The sequence below is a fragment of the Eleutherodactylus coqui genome, chromosome 3, assembly GCF_035609145.1.
Source record: "Eleutherodactylus coqui strain aEleCoq1 chromosome 3, aEleCoq1.hap1, whole genome shotgun sequence".
In the NCBI taxonomy this organism is placed as follows: Eukaryota; Metazoa; Chordata; class Amphibia; order Anura; family Eleutherodactylidae; genus Eleutherodactylus; species Eleutherodactylus coqui.
Genome location: NC_089839.1, coordinates 200239093 through 200261601, shown reverse-complemented (window position 1 = coordinate 200261601; position 22509 = coordinate 200239093). Strand labels below are relative to the sequence as shown.

The following is a 22509-nucleotide window of genomic DNA, read 5'->3' as shown; positions in this document are numbered from 1 at the left end:
CAGTCGGCGCTTTTATTCCAATGTGAAAGATAGAACGGAGGCGGGCAATTGAGAAACTGATTGAAACTGAAGGCTTCAATGTATTTCTATGGGACGGAAAACCAAAGCACTTTTTTTCCGTTTCTACAGAAAAGCTAGATGGAAAGCAAAAAAACGCTAGCATGAAACAGCCCTAAGGCCGCTGTCACCCCGTGGTATTCTAGTCAGTATTTTGTATCAGTAGTCAAAAAAAAAACCCAGAAAGAGGGTCAATCTTTCCATTCAGCTTTTTTCTCTCTAGGTGCCATTCTTGGTTTTGGCTTCCAAATCAGAAGCAAAATATTGATGAGAATACTGCCGTGGGAACGCGGTGCTATAGAATCAGTCTATGTGCAGGCACGCCCTATCTGTAGGCACGCCCTATCTGTAGGCACGCCCTATCTGTAGGCACGCCCTATGTGTAGACACACCCTATCTGTAGGCACATCCTATCTATAGGCATGCCCCATCTGTAGGCATGCCCTATATGTGGACGCACCCTATCTGTAGACACACCCTATGTGTAGACGCATCCTATCTATAGGCTCGCCCTATCTGTAGGCAAACCCTATCTGTGGCAGCACCCTATCTGTGGCAGCACCCTATCTGTGGCAGCACCCTATCTGTGGCCGCACCCTATCTGTGGCCGCACCCTATCTGTGGCCGCACCCTATCTGTGGCCGCACCCTATCTGTGGCCGCACCCTATCTGTAGACGCACCCTATCTGTAGACACATCCTATCTGTGAAGACAAGCTATCTATAGACACATCCTATCTGTGGACACACCCTATGCGTAGGCACACCCAATCTGTGGGCGCACCCTATCTGTAGGCGCATCCTATGTGTAGACACATCCTATCTGTGGACACACCCAATCTGTAGACGTATCCTATCTGTAGGCACGCCCTATCTGTAGGCACACCCTATCTGTAGGCATGCCCTATCTGTGGCAACACCCTATCTGTGGACACACCCTATCTATAGACACACCCTATCTGTGGACACACCCTATCAACAGGGCAGCCAATTGTTAAAGGGTTCATCCAGGGAGGAAACATTTTTTTCAAAGAAGGGTCAGAGTGATGGAATAACATAAACACCCATACTCCCCTCCCCTGATCCCCCCCACCACCACCACCACCAATCTCTTTCCGCTGGTGCCTGGTCTCCTGCTGGTCTTCTCTCTGTACTGCGGATAGGGTTGCCACTCGTTCAGTTATTAAGTCCAAAAGTCCATGCCGGTATTTACTTTTTACCAACCGATTAAAAAGTAATTGTCAGCTAGGCAACCACACAGCATCTAGTATGTCACTCCCCCTCAATAGTAATAGTACCTTCAGTATTGGACCCAATATAGAAATAATACCTACAGTAGTGGCCCCACTAGTAATAGTGCCCCCAATAGTAATAGTGACTCAGTTAGTGGCCTCAATAGTAATAGGGCCCTCTTTGTGCCCTCTATGACCTGCGGCTATACAGCAACCACACAGCATCTAGTATTTCACTCCCCCTCTCTCTCTTTAGCTCCCATCTGGCCTCTATAGTAAGAGCTGTGAAACCTGATCTCTCCTCCCGGCGTCTTTATTCCTGCATGTCATGTATGCATTGCAGATGCCGGGAGGAGAGATCAGGGGTCTCAGCTCTGATTACAGCGGCCGAATGGCAGCTAAAGAGAGAGAGGGGGAGTGAAATACTAGATGCTGTGTGGTTGCTGCATAGCCGCAGGTCATTAGGGGCATAAAGGGGGCCCTATTACTATTGAGGCCACTAACTGAGTCACTATTACTATTGGGAGCACATTACTATTGTGGACACTATTACTATTGGGACCACTACTGTAAGTATTATTCCTATATTGGGTCCAATACTGAAGGTACTATTACTATTGAGGCCCCTAAGAGGTTCACAATTACTATTGGGGCCATGACTAGGGGCACTATTACTATTGGGGCCACTACTAGGGTTACTAGTTGCGGCCATTTGAGTAACAGGTAAAAACAAGCATTGTGATAATCCACGCCCCTAACCACACCCCTAGGTGGCAATCCTAGTTGCAGATTGATGACTTTTGTCAATGGAACCTCTGCAGCGCCTAGTGAGCTGGTGATAGACTACAGTGGTAATATGTCCCTGGCGTCAGTAATGTCAAGTGAAGAGTAGCGGGGAACCAGGTCATGGGGGTGAGGTGCATGGGTTGTTTGCAGTATTCCACCACGCTGAGCCTGTTTTCCACTCTGGAGCCCCCTTTATTATAGGCCAGTCACACATTTCTATGTACAGCACAATACAAAATCAGAAGAAAAGATGCTGCAGAGTTTTATTTCTTGAGGAAGATTATATATTTACTAGCACAGACATCTCAGGAGAGGGGAGAGGTTTTCTATAACCGGTAGTCAAAAGCATCCAAAATGTGTTCAATCTTGAGACCCTAATTCTAGTCTTTCGCTATCTGCTGGATCTGTTGGAACAACATTTTGCTACTTCTTAAGTCTCCGTCTGAGCGTTCTGTCCTCTCAGATGTATCGCTCAAGACAATGATACACGGAGTACCAGACACTAGAACACACTAATGTCACTGTGACCCCAATACTGAAATCAGCAGCGCTGGAATGATGAGGTGAGGCGCCGCACATCTCGGGAGAGAAGCAATTAGCACAAGGAAATGGTTTTTGTGGAGTTCTGTCAATAAGAGTGACACGAACCCTGTATAGAGATAGAATCGCTCTTCACATGACCCACTTTTTCCCAGAATTAATGAAAATCTGAATGTTAATAGACTCCGTGTAACAGGCAATTTAATGTCAGATTTAGCTTCACTTTTGTTGCTAAAAAGGGAATAAAAATAAAGAAACTTAAAGGGCACCTCATAATACTGGTGTCGTGTGATTATACACTGAATAGCTACTTTATTAGAGACCCCCATCTAGCAGCGCGTTGGACTTCCTTTGACCCTCAGAAGCGCAGCAATTTAGCACGGCATCCATTTATAGATATCCAAGGATCCATGGTGTACTAATGGATCTTTCCCCCCACCATTACTCCACCAGCCTGACAGGAATGGGTCATCGATTCATGCTGCTTGTGCCAAATTCCGCGCTCCCATCAGCACGAAGCGACAGAAATCTGGATTCATCTGACCAGGTGATGTAGTAGTCGGTAGTCCAGGCTTCTCATCAGCAGTAGTCAGCTAGTCTACGCTTCTCATCAGCAGTAATCAGGTAGTCCAGGCTTCTCATCAGCAGTGGTCAGGTAGTCCAGGCTTCTCATCAGCAGCAGTCAGATAGTCCAGGCTTCTCATCGGCAGTAGTCAGGTAGTCCAGGCTTCTTTAGCAGTAGTCAAGTAGTCCAGGCTTCTCATCAGCAGTAGTCAGGTAGTCCACGATCTCATCAGCAGTAGTCAGGTAGTCTACTCTTCTCATCAGCAGTAGTCAGGTAGTCTACTCTTCTCATCAGCAGTAGTCAGGTAGTGTACGCTGCTCATCAGCAGTAGTCAGGTAGGCCAGGCTTCTCATCAGCAGTAGTCAGGTAGTGTACGCTTCTCATCATCAGTAGTCAGGTAGGCCAGGCTTCTCATCAGCAGTAGTCAGGTAGTCCAGGCTTCTCATCAGCAGTAGTCAGGTAGTCCATGCTTCTCATCAGCAGTAGTCAGGTAGTCCACGCTTTTCATCAGCAGTAGTCAGGTAGTCCACGCTTTTCATCAGCAGTAGTCAGGTAGTCCACGCTTCTCATCAGCAGTAGTCAGGTAGTCTACTCTTCTCATCAGCAGTACTCAGGTTGTTCAGGCTTCTTCAGCAGTACTCAGGTAGTCCAGGCTATTTCAGTAGTAGTCAGGTAGTTCAGGCTTCTTCAGCAGTACTCAGGTAGTCCACGCTTCTCATCAGCAGTTGTCAGGTAGTCCACGCTTCTCATCAGCAGTAGTCAGGTAGTCCACGCTTCTCATCAGCAGTTGTCAGGTAGTCTACGCTTCTCATCAGCAGTTGTCAAGTAGTCCACACTTCTCATCAGCAGTAGTCAGGTAGTCCACGCTTCTCATCAGCAGTAGTCAGGTAGTCCAGGCTTCTCATCAGCAGTAGTCAGGTAGTCCAGGCTTCTCATCAGCAGTAGTCAGGTAGTCCAGGCATCTCATCAGCAGTAGTCAGGTAGTTTAGGCTTCTCATCAGCAGTAGTCAGGTAGTTTAGGCTTCTCTTCAGCAGTAGTCAGGTAGTCCAGGCTTCTTCAGCAGTAGTCAGGTAGTCCAGGCTTCTCATCAGCAGTACTCAGGTAGTTCAGGCTTCTTCAGCAGTACTCAGGTAGTCCACGCTTCTCATCAGCAGTAGTCAGGTAGGCCATGCTTCTCATCAGCAGTAGTCAGATAGTCCACGCTTTTCATCAGCAGTAGTCAGGTAGTCCACGCTTTTCATCAGCAGTAGTCAGGTAGTCTACTCTTCTCATCAGCAGTAGTCAGGTACTCTACTCTTCTCATCAGCAGTAGTCAGGTAGTCTACTCTTCTCATCAGCAGTAGTCAGGTAGTCTACTCTTCTCATCAGCAGTAGTCAGGTAATCTACACTTCTCATCAGCAGTAGTCAGGTAGTGCAGGCTCCATCTGAGATGATCATCTCTGTCCACTAATTGGGTGACTATGATTTTCTAATCTCCTTGTGCTATGCCCGAATGCTCAATCAGCGCAGCCTCCGCTCACACTTTCTATATCCGGCCTCAACAATAAATGAAAAAGCTATTTTAAGTCCCTAAGTAATCAGGGTAAGACATTTGCCCTCCTTAGCCCTCATCTCCAGCCCCCACCACTCGTGCTAGAAGTGCTGCTTTATTCCTCCTTGTAGCTTTACCTACATCTTGGTGGCAAAATTGCTGGTGGTTAATGACATTCATAGCTCCGGAGCGGACTGTAATTTTGATGTTGTGTGACCTGGGAATTGATAGGAAATAGCAATTATCTGTGATGCACCAGGCCCGGCCAGCAGATAAAAAGCTGTTATTGAACTTCTCCAAACCCTACATCCAACTCCAGTAATTCATCTCTAATAGACAAGAGAGTAACATCACCATGTAACTTCACCCGCTGCGTATATGTTCTCTATTGCCAATGTATTCCAAAATATTCATTTACATGGAGTTACACAGCAGCCTCAGATCCATATTGTTGTACACAGAAGGCAGTATTCAGGCTCACTCACACGGGTGTATGGGGGCTGCGTATTACTATTATTATTGTACATGGGGTGGTATTATAGTATTTATGTTCTTGTACATAGGGGGCAGTATTATAGTAGTTATATTCTTGTACATAGGGGTCAGTATAATAGTAGTTATATTCTTGTACATAGGGGGCAGTATTATAGTAGTTATATTCTTGTACATAGGAGCAGTATTATAGTAGTTATATTCTTGTACATAGGGGGTAGAATTAAAGTAGTTATATTCTTGTACATAGGAGGCAGTATTATAGTAGTTATATTCTTGTACATAGGGGGCAGTATTATAGTAGTTATATTCTTGTACATAGGGGGTAGTATTATAGTAGCTATACTTGTACATAGGGGGTAGTATTATAGTAGCTATACTTGTACATAGGGGGGAGGATTATAGTAGTTATATTCTTGTACATAGGGGGCAGTATTATAGTAGTTATATTCTTGTACATAGGGGTAGTATTATAGTAGTTATATTCTTGTACATAGTGAGCAGTATTATAGTAGTTATATTCTTGTACATAGGGGGCAGTATTATAGTAGTTATATTCTTGTACATAGGGAACAGTATTATAGTAGTTATATTCTTGTACATAGGGGGTAGTATTATAGTATTTATGTTCTTGTACATAGGGGGCAGTATTATAGTAGTTATATTCTTGTACATAGGGAGCAGTATTATAGTAGTTATATTCTTGTACATAGGGGGCACTATTATAGTAGTTATATTCTTGTACATAGGGGGCAGTATTATAGTAGTTATATTCTTGTACATAGTGAGCAGTATTATAGTAGTTATATTCTTGTACATAGGAGGCAGTATTATAGTAGTTATATTCTTGTACATAGGGTCAGTATTATAGTAGTTATATTCTTGTACATAGGAGGCAGTATTATAGTAGTTATATTCTTGTACATAGGGGGTAGAATTAAAGTAGTTATATTCTTGTACATAGGAGGCAGTATTATAGTAGTTATATTCTTGTACATAGGGGTCAGTATTATAGTAGTTATATTCTTGTACATAGGGGTCAGTATTATAGTAGTTATATTCTTGTACATAGGAGGCAGTATTATAGTAGTTATATTCTTGTACATAGGGGGTAGTATTATAGTAGCTATACTTGTACATAGGGGGGAGGATTATAGTAGTTATATTCTTGTACATAGGGGGCAGTATTATAGTAGTTATATTCTTGTACATAGGGGTAGTATTATAGTAGTTATATGCTTGTACATAGTGAGCAGTATTATAGTAGTTATATTCTTGTACATAGGGGGCAGTATTATAGTAGTTATATTCTTGTACATAGGGAACAGTATTATAGTAGTTATATTCTTGTACATAGGGGGTAGTATTATAGTAGTTATATTCTTGTACATAGGGGACAGTATTATAGTAGTTATATTCTTGTACATAGTGAGCAGTATTATAGTAGTTATATTCTTGTACATAGGAGGCAGTATTATAGTAGTTATATTCTTGTACATAGGGTCAGTATTATAGTAGTTATATTCTTGTACATAGGATCAGTATTATAGTAGTTATATTCTTGTACATAGGAGGCAGTATTATAGTAGTTATATTCTTGTACATAGGAGGCAGTATTATAGTAGTTATATTCGTGTACATAGGGGGCAGTATTATAGTAGTTGCATTATTTTACATAGGAGGCAGTATTATAGTAGGTATATTCTTGTACATAGGAGGCAGTATTATACTAGTTATATTCTTGTACATAGGGACAGTATTATAGTAGTTATATTCTTGTACATATGGAGCAGTACTATAGTAGTTATATTCTTGTACATAGGAGGCAGTATTATAGTGGTTATATTTTTGTACATAGGGGGCAGTATTATAGTAGTTATATTCTTGTACATAGGAGCAGTATTATAGTAGTTATATTCTTGTACATAAATGACAGTATTATAGTAGTTATATTCTTGTACATAGGAGCAGTATTATAGTAGATATATTCTTAATTTCTTATACATAGGGGGCAGTATTATAGTAGTTATATTCTTGTACATATGGGGCAGTATTATAGTAGTTATATTCTTGTACATAGAAGGCAGTATTATAGTACTTATATTTTTGTACATAGTAGGCAGTATTATAGTAGTTATATTCTTGTACATAGGAGGCAGTATTATAGTAGTTTTATTCTTGTACATAGGAGGCAGTATTATAGTAGCTATATTCTTGTACATAGGAGGCAGTATTATAGTAGATATATTCTTGTACATAGGAGTAGTATTATAGTAGTTATATTCCTGTACATAGTGGTCAGTTTTATAGTAGTTATATAATTGTACATAGGGGGCAGTATAGTAGTTGTATTATTCTTGTACATAGAAGGTAATATTATAGAGCAGTCCCTGTAATCTTTAGTGCATATTTACTTAGAATGCTGCTTCCCCCTTATAAGTAGGTTCTGGTATCTGTGCCTGGTTGCCTTGTCTCACATCTGCCAGTTGTGAGTGGAGATGCTTTGTATATTTGTTACAGCATTTCCGCTCGCAGCTAATTGCAGAATGACAAGCGGGAAGTCTCCTCCTGAGCCGCATTTACAGAGTGATTAACCCCAGCACTGATTTAATAGAAGAGGTCAGCCAACGTTAGCCCATGTCTGCATGGATGATTTCTGGAGCAAATGGAGGTGTCTCGAGTACAAGTAGAATGTAGCAATCAAAGCACATCCAGCAATAGAAAGAGCAAGATAGAACTTAAAATGAACATATTCATTACTGTTCCAAACCTGCACTGGAGTGAATGAGCTCCACAGTTTTCGTTATGGTGGGTACACAGATTTTGGTCCACAAGAGAACAATCAAGCATACTGTACATTTCTTAACACAGTGGGGAAGGTGTATTAGATCTGGTGTGAAAAGAGTGAAGCAGCTGTGTATAGCTACCACTTGAGTTGCTGCTTTATTTTTCCACAGGTCTAATTAAAATTGAGTGATGCTGATATTGAAATCGGAGCAGGAGGTAGCCATGGCAGGGAAGACCATTGTGGCACAGTTTGGCAGTAGTTTGTCATCATGGACACTGATGGAAATTAGTGTTGAGTGAACCAAAATAGTCAAACCCTGTTTCAGGTTGAACTGTGCAAAAAGTTTAATTCATCGAGAACCCGGACTTTGGGCAGTTCATCTCAGCTAAACTCGCTAAAAGAAAAAGAAGAAAAAGGGAAAAGAATATTCTTCTTGTTTTTACTTATTTTCTTTCTTCTTGTTCTTTTTCCTTTTCTTGATTCATTTTTGTTTTTCCTTCTTTTTTTGTTAACTTTGCATTAAAAAAACACTCAAAAGTACTTAGATACATTTCTGGTGACACAGTAGTGTTATATGGGGCTTTTATGGCTCTTATACAGTGTTGTACACCAGTTTTAGGGGTATTGGGAAAGTCACAGTTAGGTACAAACTAATTTGCACCAAACCAAACTTTTTAGTATGCCCCCAAGCTGGATTGTTGAATTTTTGAAAGGGACTATTGATTATGAGCCTCCACCACTCCCCCATGACCATCATGGCTGTGACCAACTCCTAGAAGTCCAAAGGTGAACCACAGTATGACTACTGGACTGTTAGACAATGGGAAGCAGTATATATACCCACTTATCCAATGGGCATACTCTGCATGATGGTATTATTTAATCACTATACCACAATAATATGTGGCAGTGTTGGCTACATATTCTGAGCTTGTCCCTTAAACAAGAAAGATTGCCTAAGTCCCTCCACAAGCCTTGATTTGCCTTACTGGCAATCTAGATGGATCATACATGATTAAATAGCATCTATGCAAGCTCAAAGGTAAAGTTCTACTGGTAGGCCAGCAATGTTGGGTCCATAGGATCTAGAGGGGACATAACCAAAGGGGTAAGACCTCATGTCCACTTGCACACATGGATTCTACTGCTAAATTCCGCAGCAGAATCCCTACGTGCCCGCAGACATGGAGAGGAACAGTTTCTTACCTCTCCAGATCCAGCACGGGTCTCCTCTGCTGCGGCCGGATATTCCTTCTTCAGCACTGTGGATGTGTCCGGGCGTGCTGGCCAACGTGTATGTGCGGTGCTTTTCTTTTTTTTTTTTTCTTTTTTTTAAATTTCCTGCTTACCAGTGGATCTGTGGCAAGTCTACAGTGACAACTGTAGGCGGGTCGCGAGTCGGATGGCTTCCATTGACTTCAATGGAAGCCGTCTCTGCGGGATCCAAAGGAAAATGGAGCATGCTGCGATTTCTTCTCGCGCATGCGATTCGCACGCCAGGAAAAAAAATCACATCCGCATGCTTTTCACTGCTTTGCGGGCGCCCATGCATCCCTATGGGCGGCTTGATTTGCGGATCCCCCGCATGGGTGCCCCCGCAAATCAAATCCGTCCATGGATATTGGGCTTTGACCTCATTGGGGCAAGTGTTCATCTGGGAGTGTTGTATTCAGTTATCTTAGCCTTTGTGGCCGCATCTCTATTTTTGGGCTGCCCATGGTCATTTAGCATTTCTCAGCCTTCCCATCTCAGCTGTACAGAGAACAAACAGCCTTGGTTTTATCAAACGCACTGAGCTCCATTACATTCTAGAACAATAACTGTCTCCAATAATCATTCTGTATCATCCACTCTTGTTCATGGCTCGTTCCTACAGCCTGAGGGCAAGCGTCTCCATCTACTATATCATCAAGATGAGCACCGCTGTATTAAACCTTTTATCCTGGCATTTTGTTTAGCTTGTGATCAAATATTTATTTAATGGGGGATTGCAAATTTTATAAAAGAGCTTCTTCTTTTCAGATGAAAAAGTGACTCTCTGGGATCCCTAGATGCTAAGGATTGTATTTGGCCAATGTACAGTTATGTTGGATTCTGGGTAACAACCAACATGGCTTCCATTACAAGATCCATGAGAGTTGGCACCTAGCTGTCCGAGAATTACCCTAGTTGTCACTATGTAAGGGGGATATGACTCTTTCTGCAGTTTCATTACCGTTTTATGGTTTATACTGTGCGCTGCTGTGAATAAGAGTTGTGTTTTGCTGTGGCTTTACGAGGGCGCAGGAGCAAGGAGTTAGCGCAGGTACGCTGCTTGTAAGAGGACAGGTGTTGTTTGAGTCTCTCCTGTCACATTGCATAGTTGCAGCAACCTTAGCCCTATGGGCGTGGAGCCTCAGGTTGCGGCTACTTTCACAATGGCGACAGTGATATCGCCGCCAGAAAATCGCAGCAATATCGCAACTGTTCTGTGCTATTTTGCTGCATTTTCTCACGGTGATATGGCAATTTTGTGTCACTACAAAGTTGCACGACTTAGCGCTCTTTTGCCGGGATTTTTGGGGGGCAAGGGGGCTTGAAATATAAGACCTATCCCGAGAATAAGCTCTAACAGGCGCTGTCATCTCCACCGCACGTCTCCTTCTGAAGCTCCGGCACACTTGTCTGTAGTTTTCAGCCAGCGATTCCTAGTCAGGGGTTCAAAAACCCTGCCTTCAGGGAACAGTGGCTCTGATTGGTTCTCGAGCGGCTCAGCCAATCACTGCAACACTTGATGAACTGATCACAGCCATTCAATGTGATGGCTGTTTATTGGTTCATCGAGCTCTGCAGTGATTAGCTGGGCCACGGTGCTCAAGAACCAATCGTAGCCAGAGCTTCCTGGAGGCGGGGTTTTTGAACCCCCTGACCAGGAAGCGCTGGGGAAAAAATTACAAGCAAGTGTGTCGGGGACCTACGAGGAGAACAGCGGCTGAACAGACAGCGCCTGTCAGGTGATGTATTGTGTTTTTTTAATTTAATGCAGATAGGGTTTATTTTAGGGACAAACAGTAGGACTTCCTACTGTAAAAGTTTCATCGCTCCGCATGAAAAACGCGGTTTCGTGCGATGCAACACATAGGAAGGGTCCATAGCAAATTGCGGCTGTATAGAGCATGCCGCAATTTTGTATTCTTGCAATGTAGCAGACTACAAAACATCGCTAATGTGAAGGAACCCATTGGAAAGCATGGACTTCACATACATGCAATCTTAGCACTGTTGCATCGCGAGAAAATCACACGATTTTGTCGCCCGTGTGAAACCGGCCTGAAGGTGAGAAAGAGGATATTGAACTCAAGAATTCTCAGAACCTGCCGCGACCTCATTCCGTTTTCCCTTCATCCGACCACTATAGCTTGTCCGGGCACCCTGGAGGACTGTAAACCCTGGTTACTACGCAAGGACTTGGTTGAGCCCTTTGCACAGGTATAAAGATTTAGAAGACTTTCAAGAAACCCGTTGATCGAAAAAAAGGACTCATAACTGCCAACCTGTTAATGGTCGAGGAAAATAAGAGACCCAGACCCATGAAATCATTTGATCCTCCATTGCAGGAGTCAATTTTTGGTTTAGTTAAATGAGGAGGGTCCAGATTTCGCTCTGAATGCATCACATGGACAGCACATTGATTTCACTGAGGACCATGTAATGCTTAATTTCTCCAGTTGTGGCACTGCACAAAATATTGCACGCTTGTTGCAAGGTTTCTCTGCAGATCATAGCTGATCACTGGGGATCTAAGAAGTTCTCTAAGATCTTAAGGGGGTTGTGCCATGTTTGAGACAACTTTCAGAGCAGTGGAAATCTGAGTTTTGAGACCCCTATCATTCCCAAGAATGACACTATGGCATGTCCTTAAATAAGGGGAGCAGTAGTCACACATGTACACCTCTGTTCTATTCATTTCAAAGGAGACGTCGGAGAAAGTTGAACTATTTCCAGAGGTCCCGTTAAAATGAATGGAGCAGCAGTGTGCTTGAGCGACCACCACTGCCTTCCTCACTGTATGCTTTCGACCTCAGTTCTCAAAATTAATTAAGGTCCCAGCAATCTAACCCCACCGATCAGAAAGTTACAGCTTGCTTTCATTGGATAACTCCTTGTAAGTGTGAAGGAACAAAAGATGATAAACCGAATCATCCACAATCCTCTTACCCCTCCTCTCTCCATAGACCCAATGTACAAGTTCATCTAAGCTCAACAAGCTTGGTTTTTTTTGGGGGGGGGGGGGGCTTTTGGGCAGCTATCTAATGTGTATGGCTGCCTTTATAGGATTGGTTTGACACTGGGGTTGAAAAGGAGATGAGGTTAGCCCAGCATTTGCAGATGGTATAAAGCTATTTCGTCAATTACCATGACAACTGACAGCCAAATATTGTGGTCCGGGCAGCTGAGCAGATGAATGAATTGGCCTCACGTTAGGCAGGACCACAGCTGTCTCAGCGCTGCGTTTCCCGAGGGGTGAGAGATAAGCAGTCGCTGTTCCTCATCTTTCGTGCTTTACCCAAGCAAGGTTTGCAGTGTGTCAGCCTGGAACATTCTGATTCTTTAACCCTCTATGACGACAGTGAGGATGTAGCTACGGTGATGGAGAGGAGATGGAGACTTTCCTAGGTGGACCAGCACACAATGAAGAGGAGTTTAAAGAGGTAAAAGTTGCCTTTCACTGAGAGTCCACTGAGGCCTCATTCGCATCAGTGTTAGGGCTCCGTTCGCACTTTGCATTTCTGGAACAGAGAAACTAAAGTAAAACGGAAATAAACATTTTTTTTGTCCATGGATTTCAGTGGGTCCTTTAAAAAATGGAAAGCAAACAGAAAGCTTTTTTGTTTGCTTCCAGTCTGTCTAGTTTCAGCTTTTTAAACTGAACAAATATCACAGGAGCGATGATCATTCAGTGAATGGAGGTGGAGCGCATCGGGGATCGCTCCGGTCATCTGCCTCCTTTCATAATAGATAGTCATACATGAATGACTGACAGTTTACATAAGTCAATCGTCATTTGATTTTTATGCCTGCAGAAACTGAATGACAAATGAATTATTGTTCATTTGCTGCAGGCATTTATACTGAATGATTAGCGCCCAGATCAGCGAGATCCAGTGACAATTGGAACTCTTATTGTTCAGGATAACCTTTAGATATGAATGAATGAATGAATCAGGAAGGTAGCACTATCTGTACCTACATCATTTACAGGGAGAGACAGGGCGGCAGTACTATCTGTAACAACATTATTTACAGGGAGAGACAGGGCGGCAGTACTATCTGTAACAACATTATTTACAGGGAGAGACAGGGAGGTTGTACTATCTGTAATAACATTATTTACAGGGAGAGACAGGGAGGTTGTACTATCTGTACCTAGATTACTTAAGAGCTATAGATGAGCGAGTATACTCACTAAAGGCAATTGCTCGAGCGAGCATTGCCTTTAGCGAGTATCTCCCCCACTCGAGACTGAAGGTTCGGGTGCCGGCAGCGGGCACGGAACTGCGGGGAAGAGCGGGGCGGAACGGAGGGGAGATCTCTCTCTCCCTCTCTCCCCCCCCGCTCCCTCCTGCTGACAGCCGCTACTCATTGCTCCCCCGCGCCGGCACCCGAACCTTCTGTCTCGAGCGGGGGAGATACTCGCTAAAGGCAATGCTCGCTCGAGCAATTGCCTTTAGCAAGTATACTCGCTCATCTCTATTAAGAGCCATTTACACTGAATGATTATCGCTCAAAATTTGTCAACAATGAGCGATAATCGTCCTATGTAAAAGCAAAAAATTGTTTACTATTTGTTATTGCTGACTTTCAGTCAGCATAAAAACCATTGCTGGACCGCAGGCTTCTCGATGAGTGTAAACGCTCCCTGCTCAGCGCTTCACTGAGCGAGAAGCCCACAATCCATTGATGATCTCTGCCTGTCTAAACACTCTGCACGAGCGCTAACGATCTTGGCCATGACATCAGTGCTCGTGCAGTCGTTTGGACGACTGTGATTCCATCTAAATGGGACATTACTAGGATAGACAGTGAGGCAGTACTATCTGTGCTGACATTATTTGCGAAGAAATACATAGAGGTCGTGCTATCTGTATCTTCAACATTCCCAGGAAAGCAGTAGTGTCTATGCCTATGCAGTTTATAGAGAGACAGGGAGGCAGTAATATCTGTGCTTACATTACCTACAGGAAGAGACAGGGAAGCAGTTCTATTTGTGTAACATTATTTATAAGGAGTCGGTACTATCTTTGCTTATATTATTTACAGAGTCAGGGAGACAGTGCTATTTGAATCCACATAACGAATAGGGAGGCAGTACTGTCTGTACCTGCATCATATATAGTGTGAGACGGTGACCGGCCAGGTGCTGGAGGGCAGGTATGTGTTGCCTAGGATGCTCTCCTATGCTGCCTTGGGGAGCGCTTGGGCAGATACGTGCCACCGAGCAGCCTGGGCTCGGTGGAGGAAGCCGGCAGTATAGTGTTAGTAGCATTAAGCTACTAACACGTTGTAGTATGTAAGTGGCTCCAAGCCACATAATCCGGGCCGGCTTTTCCTGGAGTGACCAAAGTGAAGGGTGGGATGGTCACTCCCACGTACCAGGTGGGGCTGGTACCAGGCCATATAAAGCCTGGGCCTACAGGGCCTAGGAGAGAGCTGAGACCTCTGCAGGTCTGAGAGTCCTGGCTGGCTGTGTGCAGGAGCCATTTGTTTACCAGTACGTAGACAGGGACGCTACATGTTTAGTAAGTGCTCGGACGAGCAGGATTTACTTTGTTTGCCTGATGTTAAGGCCTGTATTTTGCTTTGTTTTGCTTGGAAATAAACCCAGGCAAAGCCTGGACTAAAGACTTTATCGCAAGTGTCACTGTCTCTGACTGCTTATGCCCCGGTTGCTACCGATCCTAAACGCTAATATTACCTCACAATAGATTGAAATAGGGAGGTAGTCTAGTGCCTTAATTATTATGCAAGGAAAATCATATTCTGCTCCTCCTAACAAGGTGACCATTTCATTACATCAAAACCTAAATGCAGTGATGGAGGTCAGCTTGCTTTCATATGGGCTATATAGTCCTTGCTTCTTAGCCTTGTAATTTCTTGCTTGCTTTTCCTGGTTTCCTATGACTTGTCTTACTATTTAGTTCTGCTCTGCTGACTTTGATGTATTGTGTTCATCTCTGGGTCCCAATGTCCTCTAATTGTTCATCAGGGTAAGTGTTTCACATAGGGTTTTCAGTAGGGATACTTTAGGACAGTGGTGTCTAGTGTTAGGGTCAGCGCTTCAGGGATAAATTAGGAGTAGATTTAGGAAAAGTTAGAGTTAGTGTCAGTTATTGTTAGTTATCATCTTTTCACCATCATCCACCATTATCTGACTATATCACCCGTCTGTTCAATTATCTGATAACCATCATGTGTTTGTGCTGCCATTGATTACTATCACCATTCTATTCCTGTCATCTATTGCTGAGTTCCTGTTTTTGCATCTTTGTTGCCTACCAGTGTTGATAGGTACTACGTATTATAGCTCTTTCGACTATCTAGTTGTTACATACTTTAATCCTACCGGAGGTCCTGGGGGTATCTAAGTACTGGGAGATGCCTTAGTACCCAGGAAAGGCGACTGATACAGATGAAATCCATTCTTCCATCTTCTGTCCAGCCATCGGCTTTACTACATTAACCCCTTAAGGACCAGGCTGTTTCCTACCTTAAGGACTAGACACTTTTTAGGGATTTTACCCATGTGGTGGTTTTACTGCCCTATTTTTTTCCCTTAGCTATCAAAATTATTTTTGCTGTGTTTTTTTTACAATGACATATAGGGCGCTTTTTTAATATCTTTTTTGCTGACTTTTTTTTTCCTGTTTTTTAGTTTTATTGGGGGTGAACAGCTTAAAAAATTGATTTTTTTTTTTAACATTTCTAGGTTATTTTAGTGGAAATATACTAATTAAAAAAAAAAGTATGGGAATAGGTTCCTCATTTTGTTTCGGGTGTTTTGATATATAATATGTATGGTTTTAGATTACAGGGCGCTTATAGCGATGGTTTTGGTTGGCTTCGGTTTTGGGTTATTTTTTTTCTTAAGTATATATTGTTGTTTTATTCAGTCATTTTGTTTTATGTGTGTATGTAATTATGTTTTTTTACTATCTATGTCGCCCATGACGTCATATAACACCTCTGGGGGACATTCACATGTTTGTTTGTTTTTTAATTTTTATTTGCCACTTTCCCACTGTAGCTGTGGCATCCATAGGAGCCCCAGTTACAGGGGAAAACAACCCCTGTAGTTATATTAGTCACTGGCAGAGCTGGCCAGGGGGTAGTACGACCCTCCAGCTCTGCTATAGGAGGAAATCCCGGCGGTCAGCGCTGTGTACTCAGGGAAGGAGAAGGCAGAAAGGGTTAAAAACCCCTTCTGCCTTCTCCTCCGGGTTATCAGCTGTGACTAACAGCTGACAACACGTCCTTCCTCTGATTGATTGAGAGGCAGGAGGCTTAAATCCCCACCGTAATTTTACATACGGCTAAGCTTTAAGCCCAGGTGCCTGGTCCTAAACGGGTTAAAGAAAGAGAAAAAATACTCCACATGTTTTCCTGATGGCAGTACTATGATGGATGAGGCACAAATATTACATAAAATGTGCCGTTATATAACAAAGCAGAATGCAGCGTAGACATTGTTCTCATCTCCTGAAGTAAATAAGCGTGTATTTTTACCTGTGCACAAGGGTGGCCATTACAAACCTTCATCCCATTGTCTCCAGATGACAGGTAACACGGAGCACGCTGTCTCTGGTGGAGAATAGAAGCCGTCACCAGACATGACAGTCTAGCTGAAGACTCGTCATTTGCCTGTCACCCTCCTCCTTGTGATATTCCTAGCATGTAATCACACTACATGTCCCTCCTGTTTGTTGCCTTCCGTTCAGCTGCGACAAACTTTTTCATGTAAAAGAAAACAGATTAAAAACTGCAATGAAAATAAATACACCCAGAGCTCAGATATCAGGTCACAACTCATACAGCAAGGCTTTGGATGGACCAACACACGTCCTGCGCAGCAGTACTTATTGGGGGTTCTGGGTTTTCCTTTTGCAGTTGTCACAAAAGATGGCGGAGAGTTTATGAAATCTGTATGTCTTACAGGAATATGGTGCAAACCCTGCCGGTCCACACGGATGAGGGAAAAGAGAGCGGACTTTGTGACGGGGTCCCTGGGGGGCCGAGTGGTGGTTGCAGGAGGACTAGGTAAGCCATTCGTAACCCCAAGTGTAAACCTTAAAGGGGCTTTTCAAAGTAAAACTCATCGGTGGCAGTGGGGGTATGAAGAATATAGTACAAAAAAATACTTAACTCTCCACTGCTGCTCTGCTTTTCCCCCTCCCACCACCACCACCAGTAGTCATGTGTTTGTTTATCCATGTGATCACTGCAGCCAATAGGTGGCCTGATTGGGACGTCATCACTGACGTTCCATAAATCTTCTACATTAGAAGCCCATGTGACCGTTGGGATATTACGAGGCCAGAAGACCTGGTGACGTCACCTGTCTCAAGTGCCACAGTGAGCACATTACTTTTATATAGTTTGGGCATGGCTACCCCAAAACTATATAAAAATATGAAGAGTGTGCAATCTAGTCCATTTGCAGAGAACGCGTGATCTGCCCCTACTGAGGACGGCCATAGCACCTGCTGTATAACTTATGTAGGATGTCTCAAGAAGGCCACGCCCATCCATATGTCCTATTAGGACATAAATCAGAATGGAGAGTTGCTCTACACAAGCGTCTCACATTTTGTAGAAACTAAGCCAAGCCTGTATCAGTAGAACATCTAGTCATCTGAATGGGCGTCATGTTATACTACTTTTCCCTTGCAGTGGCTGCTGCAAAGAAAATGCTTGATTTGCCGATGTTTCCCCCGCAAAACACCCGACCTCCCTGCAGGCCACATTCTGAAAGTGGTTTTCTCAGACAAGAAAATCTCTTTAAAGCGACTGTCCAGTTTTGGGACAAAATTCTATCCCGGGACTCTGTAGTGGAAACCCAATATATCTATATTCTGGACTGTGGGCCTTTGGTAATGGACAATCAACCTGTTTTTATTCTGTATACTAAATGCCAGTACTTTTCCATTACTGTTACAAATATAGATATGCCTTCTTTCATATAATTTCCCCAGCAATTTTACTGGAAACAGACGCGAATAACATGGGAGGTCTATGCTATTATTAACTCATGATGTAACATCCAATCATATCGAAGGAATCACACGTGGGTCCAAGACAACCCACTCATCCCGTCCACCACCTGATGGCCAAGCACAGATGACCGGAGGATGGAAGAATTGCAAGATGCTTATCCAATAATTAAACAATACGTTGTATCTATGTAATCTTTTGACCTGCCCATATGTTAAACTCTTTAAAGGAGGCTACGCGCCCAACATTAAAGCAGAATTGAGGAAGCTTATACATGCTGAACCTGTGTCAGTGTGAAAACTTCTTATGCGCATATAATCAATTCAGAATTAATATGGAAGGGTGTAAACATTCCAAATTGATCAAGTCAGTGGACACAAAAGGAATTCCAAGACAACCTGAGCATTGAATGGGTACGTTACCTGTAGTTGGTTGTGTCAACTGTAGTTACCTGTAGTTAATGGTCACAACTATTTTCTAATTACACTATGCACTTCTCTGTGATTGGCCAGTGCTGATCACACTACCAAGGCACTATGGATGACTTGGTAGTCTAAAAATGGCAGCGATTATCTTGGCCACCCAAGTACGAGTCCCCAAACCAGTAGAACCCAATGATGGCCATCAAAGTCAACTGCAGGTAATGTGCACCTGACTATAATCCTACAAGACTCCTGATTGTGCAAGTGTACCTAGAAGAACTGATGCTGTTGTGACGGTAGGGGCCATAAAACCAAATACTGATGGGATTTACATTTCTCTTTTATTTAGTCACTTTGCATTTTGTTTGTTCACACAAATATACTACTAACACTATTTTTGCACACTTCCATGTGCTGATTTTGTACATTTGGTACCTTCTGAGCCAGTTTGCCAATATAAAGCTATCGGGAACATTCGGCTTTCTATGCATGTGCCCCGGGAGTGTTAGTGTCTGCTGGCAGTGCTCGTTACTGGTCACTTGCCAGGACATATTCTGGCCCAGCGAGCTTCGCGCCTGCAAAAATTATTATTATTTACTGCAGTTGTGCCAGCGCTCATAGTCTCATCGGGCCCTGCGAATGACTCAGCGTGGTCCGGTGGCGCCGTCACTGCCTACAGTCCTCTGTACTGAAGACTTAATGAATACTTGTCGCAGATAAAAATAACAGCGGATGAGACTCAATTTTCACCATTATCTCTTCATTCATCTTAAGACGTTTCCATTTATAACTGAACGGCGGCTTCTCGTGGTGCGAATTAATTATGTCTCCGCTTAACCGCAATACACATAACGTCAGCATGAAATAACAGTATCACCTATGAGGGGGGGAGAAAACAACTTTATTGCCCATAGCAACCAATTAAAACTCAGCGTACATATCATAAACTGCTCGGAGTAAATGAACGCTGTGCTGTAATTGGTTGTAATGAGCAACAAGGCTAGTTTTTCTTTTCGACTGTTTTGATTAATGAGTTACTGTATCTTTAACTCTACACTGAGCTTTGCGATTGCCAGCTTAAATACTCAGTAAGATGATAAACTTTATAAAAGTAGTCACACAGACTTTATAAAGGAAAATTCCAGTAATCTGGCATTTTCTGGATCACTGAGCTCCAGAATTGTTAGACACTCTGAACTATTGATTGATACCTCCAGTGTCCCCTATAAGAATAGCACCCCCAGTCAGTGGCTCCATTGGTAATAACGCCCACTCTCAATGGCCCCAGTGGTCGTAGTGCACCCACTTAGTAACCCCAGTGGTTGTAGTGCACCCCCTTAATGGCCCCAGGGGTAGTAGTGCAACACTTTAGTGTCCGCACTGGTAATAAAGCCCCAATAGTAATAGTGCACCCCTTATCGGCCCCATAAGTAATAATGTGCCCCCTTAAGTGGCCCCTATAGTAATAATGCACCTCTTAGTGGCCCCAATATAATTGTGTGCCCCTTAGTGACCCCAGTAGTAATATTGCTCCTGTCATTGGCCCCAATAGTAATAGTGCCACTGTAAGAGACTTCAGTGGTAACAGTCTGTCCTCCTCACCCCTGAGCAACAGCCATGGCAGCAAGTAGTTTGCTTACTGATGGAGCCCCGATCCGTCTGCCGCGGCTGCTGTGCACAGCGCCACTGCTTCCTCCGCCAGTGTCTACGTTGCTTACTGTACATACAGGAATGTAGATGCCAGGTGATGAAGCAGGGTCTCTGCGCACAGCAGCTGTGGCAGACGGACCGGACCTGCTTCATGGAGTATACTACTTGCTGCCATGGCTGCTGTCTGGCCGAGGTGCTCACAGCGAGAAATCATTATTTACTGAATGTTAATACGGCTGGTAAGAAATAAATACCGGTACCCATCCTTTATTGCCAGCCGGGCCAAGGACTTACCGGCCTGGTGAGAACCCAAGCTGGACTATTAGATAGATTTCTGATAATCGGACACAGGATTATTTTTTCCTCATGCCAAATTAGTGGCCAATCCTAAAATTGGCGGTTTGGACAATCCTAATCCTGGTTCAGTAAAATTTCACAAAATTGGCCATGTTTAACCCTTTGTACTATGCCATGGATATGACATGATACAATTTGTGAAAAATTTGTGCGCAATACGCAGAAAATAGAACCCATTGATTTCAATGGTTTCATTCACATGCGTGTATTTGGCGTGCGCAATTCCTTCATGCAAAAAGAAAACTGCAGCATGCTCTTATTTTTTATGATCCCACTACCTGGGTCATTTTTATGATGCAATAAAAAAAAGTTATTTTTTAACAAAAGTGTTGGAATTTTTATAAAGAAAAGTTGGATACAAGGACATATCTTAACCTCATTACACTAATTGGATATTTCAATGCCTGAGAGCATTGGTGCGTGTTTTTTTGCCTGTGCTATAGTGCACCACTTGCGAGCACAAACAGTGCAATGAAAAACACTGTTGCGCATGCAAATACACAACGTCCAATGCGCAACTGCATGCAGAAATACACATTTACTGTAGTGTGAATCTGGCCTAATGCCAGAGCAAACTTTACTAACACCAATCTAAGTAAACATGCCTCATTGTGTTGGCCCATCAAATGGAGCAAGTTTATGCAAATGTACCCCAGAAAGGAAGCTTCTAGACATTTTGTGGGCATTTCTTCAGCTGATTGGGTGAAACTTAATATGTTCCGTAAATCGAGGCTTCCAATGTTGGGAGGTGGATAAATGTGAATTACAAACCTATGATTGTGGATATCAAGAAACAGAGGGCTGGTGGGGAAACCCCATTTATTTGCCTACTCCCCTTCCCAGGTGACACCACTGTTGAGTGAAGACCATTTATGCTGTCACCGAACCCCAGCATTGCTCAGGACTTTTACCCTAGGAGGGATTGTGTAAAAACACCAACCAGGATCCAGACCTGTTTTGATTTTTGTTGTGGTATCCCCTTTTCTTTATTTGTAACCCCATTTGTGAAATTACCAGCAAGAGCCACTACACAGGGGTTGCAGCTTATCTGCTTTTGCTCTGTACACTTCGTTTTGCCAGTGACAACAGGTGCCTGAACAGCTCATCGGTCAGGGTCCCAAGCAGCAGACCTCAGCTGATCAACTGTTGATAACCTATCCTGAATAGAAATAGCCCAGAAAACTCCTTTAATGCAACTTACAGATACCTTAAAGGGCTTGTACTCATTTTTATGGGGCCACAATGCATCTCAAATTAAAAAAGGAAAACATTGCAAAGTCTTCCGTTTTGTGTATACAGCTCCTATGCAGACTTATGTGTCTCCATGGTTATAGACTGCAAACAAACATTCCTACACAATTATATGTCAATCCACTTCCTCTTCCTGTTACCTTACATTAGTAGAACAGGGAGCAGATGGAAAACAGTAACACGTGCATCAAACTATATTTGACTTCTTTGTAGTCTGTTGCCATAGAGACAGATGGGTCTGCATCAAGCTGTATTCACAAAATGGTAGGATATTTTTAATAAAAACTATTTTCAAAGTTGCTTAACCCCTTAGTGACGAAGCCTGTTTGTGCCTTAGTGACGAAGCCAAATTTTGGAAATCTGACATGTGTCAGTTTAACATATCATAACTCCGTAAAGGCTTTACATATCCAAGTGATTCTGACATTGTTTTTCGCCACATGTTGTACTTCATGTGTGTGGTAAAAATAGTCAGATAGAATTTATGAATATTTATTAAATTTGTTATTTTTTCACATTTTCAACTGCAATAGTTCAAATATGTGCAAACTTACTGTACCAATTTTTGCTCAGATTTATTTTTCCATCT

General features: G+C 43.0%; 1 protein-coding gene across 2 annotated transcripts in view; it reads left to right on the top strand.

The window, feature by feature from the left end:
* Positions 1-22509, top strand: part of KLHDC8B (kelch domain containing 8B) — a 123645-nt gene that overhangs the window by 86912 nt on the left and 14224 nt on the right. Inside the window, exons 5-6 of one of the 2 annotated variants that reach the window (XM_066596764.1) lie at positions 17185-17286; positions 18222-18490. In XM_066596764.1, coding sequence (XP_066452861.1) covers positions 17185-17286; positions 18222-18274 — 155 coding nt within the window. In that variant the 3' untranslated portion in view covers positions 18275-18490. Of the gene's footprint in view, positions 1-17184; positions 17287-18221; positions 18491-22509 lie in introns of those variants that run through there. The other variant, XM_066596763.1, reaches the window with a different exon arrangement.